The following is a 14845-nucleotide window of genomic DNA, read 5'->3' as shown; positions in this document are numbered from 1 at the left end:
AACATGCATTTCAAAACATCTCTGCCTTTGTCCCAATGGAATGTGTTATGAAACACTAAAAACTGAATGAGAGTGAGGTAAGACAAAAACTAAAGGCTCGACAAAACAATCCAAGGTGAAAAAATGGTTTCCCAGCACTAGTTTAAATTATTAGTCTCTTATTAGCTAACTTGAAAATATATAGTGCTCTACAAAGACAAGTGATGAAAGTGAAGATGGAGTTTTCAGGACTCTTGTGATTTGTTCTATGACAGACAGATTTGTTTTAAGTCTTAGTTTATTTAATTTGATATTATGGGGCTGTTGAATTCTTGAATCTGATTGGTTGACAAACCTCAGGGAAATGCAGAGCTAAAGTAGGCAGGTCTTGACCACATTACATGTCCATCACTTCGCCAAACGATTTCAGTTATTTCAAAGGTCCTTACAGCCTACAACAGCAAAAGAGCCAAAACCCACAATGACACCGACCACGCAAATAAATATAGTAAACAATAGTATAAAAACGACAAATTATTTCCATGTTTTATGCCACAAAATTATGTTTTATTATGTATGGAAAGCACATACTGTCTTTCTCCCGCTCTCTCTCCCACTCAAACAGTACAGACACACGCTCACACAGAAACGTGTTGTCGGCGCTGCTCTGATGATTTTATCAGTAAAATTGATTAGCAACTTAAAAACTACATTACATTTCTCACTAGCGAGGTAATAACGACACTGTTCTTGAAGCAGATAAACTTACAGTTTCATTATTAGTAGAGACGCTGTTGCCGAACACAGTTGAGAGATGCACACAGACTCAAGAAATTCTTAAAAGCACTGTTTACACCTGGTTTTAAGATGTGTTTTGGTCAATCGGATCACAAGTGGTTGAGGGAGACACATACCTGTTTTCACCTGGTATTTTAATCAGTCTCTTTTGTCCACTTTTGACCAATTCTGTCCTGATTTCATAGAGGGGAGGGTCTATAGGCGGATAAATGTATGGGTTTTTCAGAACTTTCAATGTAATGGACAAAATAAGCTCATGCAATTTACATATGAACGCAACCGGACACGATGGAAAAACATATACGGAGAGCAGCAGCATTCATTTCTGCTCTGACAACCGCAAGACCAGCCGATTGCTGTGAGTGTGTGTTAGAAATCAGGAATGGTGAGGAATGGCTCCAAACCAAACTTGGGTATTCAGCTGGCAAAGTAGGCGGAGAGTAGTCGGTCTTTTACGGCTGTTTGAACACATTCAACCACATGAGCATCTACACTACGAAAGCAATCCGGTCCAATGCATTTTTGACTACCTCTGGAAGTGTTCGAAAGTGGACAAGCTCAAAACTTACACCCTGTTTACACCTGTATTTAGCGTTGTCCACCTGTGATCCGATGGGGGGAAAAAAGTCACCAGGTCCATCCTAAAAAATATATTGTATATGAATGTGTTATTACTTAGTATTATTACTTATTACTTATAAAAGTAATAACACATCTCTTTTAAACAAGTTGCAAATTTTAAGGCGTCGTTTGTGTCTGTAGCACAAATCCATTTAGAACACACTCCTGACCCTATATGAGCAATAATAAAGCAAGAATCACTAAAAATTAAGTAGCAAGGTGATTACTGAGCTGTGATCCATAAAATAGCCTATTCTCTTCCACAAAAAGAAAAAAAAACCTACGACCCCCACAGGGTTACCTGTCCAGTGTATTCTTTCACTCTGTCCAGCTAGCGCCAGTACTCTGATTTACTCTGTCTCAGAGACAGGAGACGGCCGTTAAGATGGCTGTGGAGTCCTGACAATGGGCTTGGATATGACAGGATTACTCTGTGACCTTTGACCAGCCCTCCATTAGGACCCTAGTGATTTCTAACCATGGGCTCGAGGGCAATGAACTACAGAACACTAATTACAGACACACAGTGACAGGCCTGGGACCACAATGGGCTTTTATGAGGGATTGGACAGACTGGCATTAAAACAGAGAAGGGTGCAGCAGGGCAGGGGACATGACCGGGCAGCTGTTCCTCAAGCTCCGCTCGCCTCAGATATAACATTATTCACAAACTCAAACGCGCAGCAGCAACACGGCATACAATATAGCAGACCTAATGTTAACGCTGAAGTTCTCAGAGATCATTTTCACTAACAGTGGGACGCAAAATAGCACCAGTATAAAATGAAACAGAGCAAGTCTGCGATGTGATACGAGAGTCATGGAAGTAGCACATCACAGTCTTAATTGGTGGCTAATTTATGAATTCATATGAATTTGCATGATTTGTCGATTTGCTATATACGCCCCAGTGATGTTATGTTTAGGGATGGGGTTAGGGTAGGACCCTCACTCTTATTTTTTTATTTATTTTTTTAATGATATTTTTTCGTAGTTAACATTGTACGAATTTATAGAAAATCCTCACCATGTAAAAATTACGTTTCCCCTTGAGATTGGGTTGGATATAGCCTACAGCAGGGCCTAATCCCTTGTCAATGTCAAAATTTTTCAGATGGCCAATCAAATCAAAGTAGGCGGGGTTAACCGTTCACAGAAGCAGAGCACAGCGTTGCCCAGTCTGTGGTTTTCCCGCGGAATTGGGCTTCTTTTACTCTGTTGCCGCGGGTTGAAATAACAAGATATTTAGCCCCTGGAATGCAAATATTACCAGGGGGACCTCGCCCAAAAGGCAAATTTTACCCACAGGACGTGATTTTTTGAAATGTGATTGGGCTAAATAGCTAATATAATAAGCTAAGCTAACAGGCTTATCAGGTAGATGTATGCTATGCTAGTACGTAAGCTAACTAAAAAAACAGTAAGAATGAGAAATGCTTGATTTCACAACCTATAGGTTCAGTTATATACTAGTAAACTATTTTAAGACCTTATAATGCATTTTAAACTACATAAATCATAACATGATTTTGTAGGAATTATAATCAGGCGCTAAAAATACTACCCATTAAAAGTCCGTTGAACCAATGGGATCACTCAGGGTCCTAAAGGAGACCCGATTTCTCACCACAACAGCCTTCATATATACATTATTGTAAAAGACAACAGTTAGGATGTCAGAATTGAGTATTCCATAAATTATATAATTAATAGTATAACCAACAGTATTATATTTGTAAAGAAACTATCTGCCAAAGTGGAGACAATGGCTTAAATACATATCAAATTTGAAATTTCAGGAGCGTCAATAAAGAATTCAAGAATGCACTCACCGTGTAATTACTATAAACACTACTCCCTTTGGATTTATTTTCTTATTAGGCGTGACCTAGGACAGAACGTAACTGGCTGTTATACAAGGACAAACAAGTTCTAGTTAAACAAAACGTTCCCATTCTACTAATGTTAATGGAAAACATGGCTGATTTACATTCTGAAGCAAGCACACCCTTTAACAAAAATAAAATCATTTTAACCTGTTTAACAACACAGCAAATTACAGCTGAGTGAACATGTATGTTTGTATGAATCCAGCGCAGTGTGTTTCAGTTTTCACGAATTCAGCATGTGGCGGAGGGCAATTACTATACAGAGACCCTCCTCATAGACGGACGGACCACTGCTGAGACGACTGGGCGGCTGCAAATAACGACAGGCCACATGTCAAAGAAAACACGGCCCATGGATATCTGATATTATACCAACAGCTATATTAACGATTATAGTATATACACTGATGTATAAATAATTGCTTTTTCCATGGGTACAAGGGTAACGGTGAAGACCAGTCCATACCAGCCTCTACCTGGGTGGCTCAGAGACTGAAAGATATAACTACTGATGGCCTAAACATTAAGATTCACTTATATACATGAAAAATGTATATAAAAATAAAGAAAATTTATATTAGGGTTACTGTCATACACTATAGATATAACTGCTCTACACTGCAGTTTATGTTAGGTGAAGCAGGTGATAGTGACAAACTGTATAGTCTGGATGACACGGCACGCATGGGGATTAAAAAGGAAATGTACACCTGGATTTCGTAACACACTTAAACATGTAACAAAGTACACCAGTGCGAAAGGTGATATGAGAATTCAAGGAAATCTAAAAAAGGAAAGAAGCAAACAGACATGGTGTGAGGAACTGGTTTCACAGGCAAGTTGCCATTTTCTACATTTGGTCTGTCTGGGTTGTGCTGCCCAAACGAGTTTCTGTCAAGTACAAAAACACAGATGATTTTCTCTGTTGTAACTCTGGACATCCCCTACTGCCTGCATCATCTATCGTGATCAGAAAGAGGATCAGGATGCTTCAGTCTGGTCATGACCTTTAATTTACAATAAAAACCCTCTCTGACCTTTGTACACTTGAACTATGAATGATCAAAGATTTTTAGAAATCCAATAGAAATTCCAAATAAAGCTGACAGTAAATATTGCAGAATCCCTCCAAAAGCCACATCTCAAGTGATTATACCGCCCATGAATGCTATTTTGTATCATTCTTTTGGCTAGTTTTAAAAACATTTAAGTATAAATTGAGGTATGTTTTTAAATTAAACTAAAAAATATTAAATAAGAATCTAAAACCATTATAAGTATGAATTGCCTCTTCACTTTCATTAGGCTAGTTCATATATTTTGTAATTCTTGTATGTATATATTGTAATAATAATGTGTTTTGTTACGTATACTAATGTTATTTGTGTATCTTAGATTTGTTCTAAATTCACTGTATGTAAAAAAAAAAAAACTAACTTATGTTTCTTAACTTACTGGTTTGACGTTTATCTGTCATACATTCAGAGAAAATAGCTATATTTGTACAAAATAAAGGTGTTAAACTAAAGAAAACAAGTATGAACTCAAATTAAAATAGCTTGATTAGCATGACAAACTTTTGTATGTAATGCTAAAGCATTAACTTTGTGTGTAAAGTCCATATTTTGTATTCAGTCAGTGACACGCAATGTCATGTTTACATGCACGAACACTTGATCTGTCGCAACAAAGTGAAATGTGCCAGAGACTGTCGATAAGTCCAGGTGGCGACGAAAAACGATCTTATCCGTGTCTTATGGATGTACTTTAGTTCAGACTGTTTTGTTATATTTGTGTTAGAGTTTTACATCACATTGTTAACGGCAACAAATATGTAGCCTACCTGACAAGCATACAAACGTCCACCTCAACACTGAATACAAATAAACGTGTAATTACATCTTTATATAAGTTTAAAACTCGTTTAAATTGAGTAAAAATATCCCAAACTAGTATGGAATCCTGCTTAAAAGTTACTTAACAACTGTCACGTTAAATTTGATTCGTTTGCGGTTGTGGTTTGAACATTGACGTTTAACACTTGCGTATGTAGTTTTGAGAGGATCTCTAGGGACTGTCACGGAGACGGACGATGGACCTTGTGGCACGCTGTCAGTCCACGATAAGACACGCCCCTTTTCAAAACCATTGGCTGACCTGAAGGAGCAAATGCACTTTGCCATAAAACAGCAGTTTCTTCGCGCCACACGAGAGTGAATTTTAACATATCTAAACAATTCATAAAGCATCTAATCCTGACGGTGTTTAACATCACGGGCGGCTGCGTCTTATGAAATTGCCCAACACTCAAATATACGCGGAAATACACACTTCGTGCTCCCTCTTCTCAGACTGAAACGTCGTGAAAAAATGAGTTAAAAAGTAACAAATTAAACATTACTCGGCTTCTTTGTATCTATCCCGCCACTGCCACGGTCTAAAACAGCTAAGCGGGTAACCAGATATTCAAAAACAATACGTAATCCCACAATGCACCGCTTCTTCGCCTTACAGCATTACCTCATCCCATAAGCCACCGCGAAAGAAGAATCTTCTGGGTGGTCGTCAAGGCAACGCGCCTTATCTGAAATTGTGGAACGCCCAGTAAACCGCCTCCAGCCAATAAGAGACTGCGCGCATGACATCATTGCTATTTTTAGTGGGGCAGCGGTAGCAGATAAGGTTTGCCTCCACGCTGGAGAAGCTCAGAGTATACAGATCTCGCCACAGTGAAACATCTAGGCAACACAACTTGAACTAACACATAAACAAGAAAACTTTTCGGCTCCGCGCTGTTTAGTCACTGGTATCCTCGCGGTGGAAGAGCTTTCTATCCGCGAGAGGAAGAGTTCGGGACACCGCGCGATAACTTTACGCAGTAAGTTTTACGCCGAACGGGGAGTTTACGAACTTTGCGATCGTTCCCGCGGCGCTTGTTGCCGAACGCGGACTTGTGAAAGACTACTTTTGAACTAAAAAGTTTCGTTTTCTCTTCTATGTCTACCAAGATGGAAACTACTTTCTACGATGACTCTGTAAACAGCGCTTTCTCTCAGCATGACAGCGCTCCTTTTGGATACAACCACAAGGCTCTGAAACACAACATGACGCTGAATCTGACCGACCCAGCCGGCAACCTGAAGCCCCACCTGAGGGCCAAAGCCAGCGACATCCTCACCTCCCCGGACGTGGGACTGCTCAAGCTGGCTTCGCCGGAGTTGGAGAGGCTCATCATCCAGTCTAGCAACGGCCTGATCACTACAACGCCGACTCCGACCCAGTTTCTGTGTCCCAAGAACGTGACCGACGAGCAGGAGGGCTTCGCGGAGGGCTTTGTGAGGGCACTGGCCGAGCTGCATCACCAGCACATGCCCAACGTCACCTCGGCTCCCCAAACGACCATCAACAACAGCATGGCACCCGTGTCGTCCATGGCAGGTGGCGCGGTGTACAGCTCGTCCATGCGCTCTGACCCGCCGGTGTACGCGGACCTGAACACTTTCAACCCCGCCATCAGCACGGCCAACCCCGCGATGAGCTACACGAGCGCCCCGCCGCAGCACACCGTCAACACGCAGCTGCCCGTGCAGCACCCGCGGCTTCAGGCGCTGAAAGAGGAGCCCCAGACGGTGCCGGAGATGCCCGGCGAGACCCCACCTCTCTCCCCCATTGACATGGAGAGCCAGGAGCGGATTAAAGCCGAGAGGAAGCGCATGAGGAACCGAATCGCCGCATCCAAATGCCGGAAGAGGAAACTTGAGAGGATCTCCCGGCTGGAGGACAAAGTCAAGAACCTGAAGTCCCAGAACTCGGAGCTGGCGTCCACCGCCAACATGCTGCGCGAGCAAGTGGCACAGCTCAAGCAGAAAGTCATGAACCACGTCAACAGCGGCTGCCAGCTTATGTTGACGCAACAGCTGCAGACTTTCTGAAAAGAACCGGAGGACATTTGAGTTCACTTAAAAAGACGCAAGGGACAAACTTCAGGGGCTTTATGTCTGCGAGCCGCCGCGACTGCTGGCATTATAGCCCGCTGGGACCGAGACCGTCCGGCCGGCCGCGTGCCGTAAAAGGATGTTCTGACTGGACTTTCGGGGAGTTCCAAACTTCACGAACTCGGTGCGACAGAGAGCATGAGACTCACTCTGTTACATGTTTTAAGAGACTTATCCTTGTTCACTTCGACCAGGTTGTGCATGGACCTATCCGCTTGAAAAGGAGCACTCAGTATTATAGGAGTAAAACAGGGGACATGACTACCGTACAATAGGGATATATACATGTCTGGCTCACCAAGCAAGAAGTTCTGTCCGCTAAACTTTTGCTAAAAGCTGCCTGACTTCTGAGTTACATATTGTACTTTTTTTTTTCTTTTTTTCTTAAACTGAATGGAATTGACTTTTTCTTTGAGTTAGTCCAACTTCAGCAGTTTCTTTTTCTGAAAAAAAGTTCATTAATGAGGTTTCACTCATTGTTATTTGTAAATAAGATCAACCAGGAGTACTTAAGTTTACCATTTGTAAGTAAAGTATACGATATAATTTTTTATGTTTGTTTTCTGAGCACATCAGAAACTAATCAATATTTATGAACTGTAATAAAGTATGTGAAACGAAAAACAAAGTCTCTGTTTCTCTTAATGGAGCTTGTTTGTGTGTGTGTGAGATTGAGTGTGTGTTCACTAAGACTGTTCTTAAAAGTCCACAGGACTGAATAATCGAGCTGATGAAGTCCAAATGTTCTGTCAGAAACTACAATAATTTAACCCATAAGAGGTCTTCAACAGTAGCCTAATAAATAGTATGTATTGTGAACTGGTTAAAATGACACATGAAAACCTTTTACAAACAATTAAAGACTATTTTTAAGACTTAAATTATCAAAAGACTGAAACCACTTAAAAATTGTGTCAGGTGCAATAACACTGAAATTAATAAAATAATAATCATCAAACAATTCAGTGCTAAATTGTTCAAACTAATTATGCATGCCTTTAATCACGGGCTCATTATTGTGTCAAATGAAAACATAAAAGTTCTCAGTGGGTTATTATGTTTGCCACAAAGGTGTTCAGTTAAAGCAATGTTCAGCTGTAAACCTCTGTGCACCAGCAGAGGGCGCCGTCGGACTACACTTGGTAAATCTGAAGCAGCCACTTGGGCAGATGACTGGTTTCTTTTGTGATTTCAGTTTCTTGAAAGACTGTTAATTTCTGCCTTCTTTCAATTAAACACATCACAAACATGTATATTCCCACTTTTACATATATTTTGTTTAATAATTATACTATAGGACTACATGCAGAAAATACCATAATGGGTCTCCCCGTTCTTTCTTTATAAATGTCAACATACACAAAACGAGGCATGTAAAACAAAAAAAAATCTCATTTCGTATTCAGGTCACTAACAGGGATTAATATTTAGCATCTTTCAGATCCTCTTATTTCACCCCCCAAACTTGGCAAACGATGACATCATACCGGAAAACCGGCACCTACCTATCCATATTAGGCAAGCGCGCGGTCGGAAGACCTACGTCATCTGAGCTAGTGGGTGTGTATTACGGGAAGAGGAACTCCTCAGACTAATCTCCATAAGACTGACAGACCTTTAGTGCGCTCTTAGTTCTTTGAAACTAGGATTGATCATTGACCCAGCGAATTATCAAATACAATAACACAAAGTGAAGCAAGGACTTTACTTAAATACACAACATATATTCTATTATTCACAACAAAATATGAGCAGAATCACTGAAAAGCGGCCTTTTTAAAGTATAACAGCACACAAATGTAACAGCATTGTGAGGTCATCATGTGCACACTGATTTCAAGTTTAACGACCTAAGTATGCTATTTTAGTCAATGTATATTAGTCAGTGACGACATCATAATGAGTTTTGGCTTGACATTAAAAACATTTAACATGAAAAGAGAATTTTTTGTCCTTGTACCATATTTTAAAAAGTGTCAGTCAATTAGCCTGTTAGCATAAGTGTCATTTATATGACATGTTTGCTCAGAAATTTTATGGAAATAATATACTATATGCTTAACTGCAAACTAACATTTTCATAACAGTTTGTTAGATACAATAAATGAAAATGTATTGTAGTTTAAAGTTATATTAAATGCAATTAGCTGAACTTTTAGTGCTTTTCTTGACCTACTTACATATTTATGTGTCGGAGTTACTTCTATTGTCTTTGAAATATGGATAGTGTACTGCCGAATGTAGGCTGACAAGCATTTATGGACTAAAATATACTTAAATGTATTTTCTATTGATGTATATCATGTATTTAAATACATTTGTAATTACACATTTGTACATTTAAAATAAAAAAAAATATTAACTTCAAATGTAATATTGAGTAATGCACTACAGTTAAAATTATAATCAAGTATTTTACAACATTAGTCAACACATCAAAATAAATACTTCAAAGCGTGACAAAAGATTATTAAAAGTGAATTTAAAGGAATAGTTCACCCAAAAATGAAAATTCTATCATTTAATCACCCTCAAGTTGTTCCAAACCTGTATGAGTTTCTTTGTTCTGCTGAACACAAAAGAAGATATGTTGAAGAGCGTTTTCCATACTATGGAAGTCAATCTGGTCCATCAACTGTTTGATTGCCAAAATTCTTTAAAACATCTTCTTTTATGTTCAACAGGAGAAAGAAACTCATACAGAACTATCTCTTTAAGTGTGTTCAGAAACAGTCATGAAAATGTACTCTTTATGTACACTTAAGTGGCCTTTATTTCATTCATTTGAAGTACACTACCAGTGCACATTAAAAATAATTAATCACACTTCTTTGTCATGGTAATATGCGATTCAAGAGCAAACCGCAAGGGCACTGTTGTAAAATCAAATACAAAAGACAATTCATGTCATGGTTACAGTATCCATGCAGCAGGTTCCTTGTAATATTAGATAAGGCAGGAAACCTAAACAGAGAAATAAATAGACCATTCATTTTAGGCATGTGCACTTTATCAAAAATGTTATCAAAATAGGTTACCAATGTGCCTTTTTTTTCTTCATGGGTTTAATAAAAATGATGCATTAAAAGTTTATTTCAGAAAGTTACAAAACGTAGTGCTGATTTTTACTGTTGTTTACTTGTTGCTAAGAGATGGTTTGTTCTTAGTGATAAAGACATTTCAGTTTACAGAAGCTCAGTGCTTTCCTTCAGAGCGCTGAACCATAAAGAAGCTGACATGGGTTCAACCAGCTTTACCAATCCCTATGCGATCGAAGTCATTCGGATGAAGAAAAACGACCTGGTCAGTGGCATTTCAAATACAGAGGATTTGCTGGATCTCCTCATTGCAAATGGAGTTCTTCAACCCGACAGCCGAGCCATGATGTCCAGCATCACTGCGCAGGAGGAAAAGAACTCCATTATGTTAAACGTCCTGATCTCGAGAGGAGAACGTGCCTGCCGTATCTTCTTCTACCCTTGTCTGAAAAGAGCAGAACCTGACCTTTACCACCACATGAGAACGTATGTGGGTGGGGTTAATGAGGGTATTAAAGATGCACGGAGACAGCTGATTGGATATCTGCTGGAGAAAGACAAACAAGGTCTTGTCAAATACTCAAAATCAAACAGAGAACTTAATCCTGAAAGAATCCAGCCGAAGCCTATAACGAATGAGACTACGCATTCAATAGAACAAAGCGAACACATCCCCAAATCTGAAGGCGATGCCATCCTCAGAGCCATATCCTCAGGTGATCTCTATCTCCTCCAGGAGCTTATCAAAGGTTTGGATGTCAATAGTGCTCGCTCGTCCACTGATACTCTGCTACACGTAGCTGCTGAATATGGTAAGGAGGCTGTCGTGTACTTTCTGCTCAGACAGGGGGCGAAACTGAACCTAAAGGACAAGGACGGCCGTACTGCCCTGCACAGAGCTTCAGAACGGGGCCGTACTGCTGTTGCTTTGGCCCTTGTGAAGGCTGGGGCGGACATCCATGCTACCGACCAAACGTCAAAGACACCTTTGCATCTCGCAGCTCAAAATGAACATGAGAGTACGGTCAAAGCTCTAGTGCTCGAAGAGAAGAAAAGCCTCAAGAATCAGACAACAGTTCTGCACATGGCAGCCATTGAGGATGATGCAAAACTGGCTGAGGTTCTTCTGAGAAACGGCGCTTTAGTAGATACCCGAGATGGACAAAGGAAGACGGCTCTCTATCATGCCGTTCGCCACGGGAATGAGAAAACCGCTGCTGTGCTGCTGAAGGCCGGAGCCCAGGTGGACTCTGTGATCATAGATGCTGCTTTTGAGCTGAACAGAAAGTCTCTGTTGTCTCTGTTTTTGCGGTATGTCCAGAAGTCCATGTCTCAGAATGAGATGAACTCTGCTCTTTTTAAAGCGGTACAGAGGAACTCGGACGGGGTCGTGGCTGCGCTCATTGATCACGGTGCAGATGTTAATAGTTTTAATGAGCTTGGATACACACCTATGCTTCTAGCCGCAGAGATGGGAAATGCTGAGGCCTTCAAAGTGCTGGTCTCAAAAAAGGCAAGACTGGATGAGAGACTGCCAAACCAGATCTCTGGTCTTCACCTGGCCATCCAAAGTGGAAGTATGCAAATAGCACAGGTAAATGGCTCAGCCGTTAAATTAAATTTTATTTAATTTTATTAAAAGTTTTTGCTTTTAACTAATTATTTTCATTTTATTCTACTGACAGCCCTAGTTTTTAATAAGAAATAAATAATTAAATCAATCTTATTTAATTTTAAATCATTAGCCTTATTATTAAAATAAATACATCAATAAATAATTTCCTTTTTTTCTCTTTTATTATTTTAGATTGATATTTTAAAGGGGTCATGAATTGAGAAATCAACCTTTCCTTGAGCTTTTGATATATAACAGGTCATCGTACTATAAGAATATCCTGTAAGTTTCAGAACTGAAAACTTCCTTGTTAGTCAAATAAAAGCTTTTATTGACACCAGGCCCAGCGAACGTCTTGTCCCGGAATGTGCCTGTCATAGATAGGTGAAACACCACCTCCGCAGAAGAAATCAACAACTACTTCATCGCAACGTTAGCCCCCCCTACTGGCGTGTTAGTGAGATGACGAGGAGAGAAGAGCGATACAGGACTAAAAATAACATTACCTTTCAAATTTTTCAACAATGTGAATGTCTCAGTTGAGCTTTATTTATTTGTATTTGTTATATTTCACTGTGGATTCTTTGGTAAATCAACAGCATGAACTCATAATGATTCATGTACAGTCAGAGGTTCTTTGTCCGTATGTCAGTCAGTAAATCAGACCAGTGAGTAAACGGTCAACTTCACGTTGTTTCTCTTTGTAGGATGAAAATAACCTGTTATTTAAACTGTGATTAAATGATATATAGAAAGCGAACAAAGAACGCTCCCTTTACAATCGCTGGAGCTGTCAATCAAACAGCGTGAGTTTATCAGTAACTGAGTTCTGGACTTGCACCAAAACTCACGTTTTATTCAATGAGTCTTTTAGTTACATCGCGTTTCCACTGTTAGTTATGATGAAAGCATTCGTTAGTGTGCAGAAATTGAGTTGCAATGACGAGATCACTGATTTCATGCGCTCAACAATATTTCTGTGATCGGCTACAATCTTCATCACTGCGAACTTTCATGCCACAATCTCAGTATAATTCCATAGATCTAAATGTAATGCTATAATCAACACTTTTCACAATTAGTTAACCTTGAGAGCTGTGATATTACAAATGTGTTAAAAGTTCTCGAGAGAGTAATACTTAGCTATTTCATATGCAATGATGTTAGCCAATCACAGCAGTGTAGGTTTACACTGAAGTCTCACAGCAGACACGCCCCTTAAAACCGAGCGTTCAAATAAAAGGGCTAAAATTAGGATAGGAAAAATGCCTTTTATCTCTAATTTATGTAAAATGCATACTAACGTTATAAGTGCACCCGAGGAAACAAACTGCATTGTTTTATGACCCCTTTAATGCGTTTTGTGTTATGTTTATACATATCATTATTCTAATAGTAAGACACACACACACACATACACAAACATGTTATCTGCCTTTATATTTCAGGTCCCTTGCAGGGGGACCATTATATTTGGAGTCCTTGACATCAAAAAAATTTGGAAAAACCCTGAAGTAGAGAAATGAAATGAAATGGTCCTTAAAATCCTAAATTAAATAATCTCCAGCAGTGATCCGAGCTGCTCAAATACATTTTAAGATATGTATTTTAATAATCTTCTTTCCTCATTCAGATGTTGTTGGATAAGGGCATAGACCCCGACATCAGTGGCCCTAAAGATCAGACCCCTCTCCATCTAAGTGCATTACATAACCAGCCAGCGTTGACGGCGCTGCTGTTGCGTGTGGGGGCTCAGATTAACTCTATCACCCAGGACGGACTCACTCCCCTGCACCTCGCCAGCCAGAGCGGCCACACTGAAGCGGTCGCCCAGCTGCTGGAGGGCAAGGCTGACGTCTATATCAAAGACAAACAGGGAAGAACAGCCCTGCACTGGGCGGCAGCACAAGGGGAGGTGGGCGTCATACAGCTACTCCTCACTGCTGGGGCCGATGCCAACGTCTCTGAAAGAGAGAAGAAGACCCCACTGCACCTGGCTGCCATGGAGGGACACACTAAGGCAGTTTCAGTGCTGCTGGCCGGTAAAGCTAAAGTTGGAGCTAAGGACATGGATGGTTGCTCTCCACTACATTACGCAGCTCGAAACGGGAAGGAAAGAGCAGCTGGTGTTCTTCTCACATCTGGTAAGATCAAGAATGTGGATGATAAGAACGTGTGGAGAAGGACTCCTCTGCATTTAGCAGCAGAACATGGTCGTGAGGTGCTGGTGGGCCTTCTGCTGGAGAACGGTGCCAAGATCAACTCCCTGGATAACAATAAAGACACACCGCTGCACTGTGCTTGTCGTGATGGGCATGTGGAAACGGTACAGAGGCTGATAAACTGGACAAATGGAGAACGAGCAAACCTTCAGGCAACTAATAATGTGAAGAAAACGTCCCTCCAGGTGGCAGAGTCAGAGGACACACCGGCTCACCAGAACATAACTACCCTGCTAAAGAAGAAGATGTTCCTTGTGAAGTAATAAAAACATACAGACAAGAAAACGATATCATCTTAAATATGTTTGGCAGAAATGTCTGCTTAGCTGTTTTATGAATCAGTGACTCATAAGTCACCTCAACTAGCCAGCAGCTTTCACTCTTTGCATCATCAGACAAATTTTACAAACATTTAAAGTACGACAAACTTAGCATACTAATATTGTCTAATGCTTAAAGCCGGCATGAAACAGAAGTTGTGATTGATGTCTTCATTATTGTTATGTATAATCAAGTGAAATGGCTTCTTGAACAAGTATAGGCCAGGATTTGATTTTGTCTTTCATGTGATATGATTGGTTGTGGTTTGCTATTGCTGTGATCTCAAGTGACAAGTTGTGTAACTATGTGCATAGATAAATCATTTCTAATAAATACTGCAATATTCCATGAAGACAAGAAGTGGCAA

General features: G+C 40.2%; 2 protein-coding genes and 1 long non-coding RNA gene across 3 annotated transcripts in view; 2 read left to right on the top strand and 1 right to left on the bottom strand.

Moving 5' to 3' along the window:
- LOC125279074 overlaps positions 1 to 14845 on the bottom strand; it is a 118476-nt gene that overhangs the window by 102993 nt on the left and 638 nt on the right. The gene's annotated exons all lie outside the window — the stretch shown is intronic.
- On the top strand, positions 5963 to 7906 carry jun (Jun proto-oncogene, AP-1 transcription factor subunit). Its single transcript, XM_048208558.1, has 2 exons — positions 5963 to 6165; positions 6296 to 7906. Exon 2 carries the CDS (start codon positions 6296 to 6298, stop codon positions 7217 to 7219), a length of 924 nt encoding a protein of 307 aa, XP_048064515.1. The 5' UTR covers positions 5963 to 6165; the 3' UTR covers positions 7220 to 7906.
- LOC125279070 (CARD- and ANK-containing Inflammasome Adaptor Protein) lies at positions 10520 to 14837 on the top strand. The gene is made up of 2 exons (XM_048208557.1): positions 10520 to 11914; positions 13569 to 14837. The coding sequence occupies exons 1-2, from the start codon at positions 10520 to 10522 to the stop codon at positions 14418 to 14420; spliced, it is 2247 nt and encodes a 748-aa protein (XP_048064514.1). The 3' UTR covers positions 14421 to 14837.

This window comes from Megalobrama amblycephala, linkage group LG11, assembly GCF_018812025.1.
Source record: "Megalobrama amblycephala isolate DHTTF-2021 linkage group LG11, ASM1881202v1, whole genome shotgun sequence".
Classification (NCBI taxonomy): Eukaryota; Metazoa; Chordata; class Actinopteri; order Cypriniformes; family Xenocyprididae; genus Megalobrama; species Megalobrama amblycephala.
Note: the sequence above shows the minus strand (reverse complement) of the source record. Positions and strands in the feature narration are given on the sequence as shown.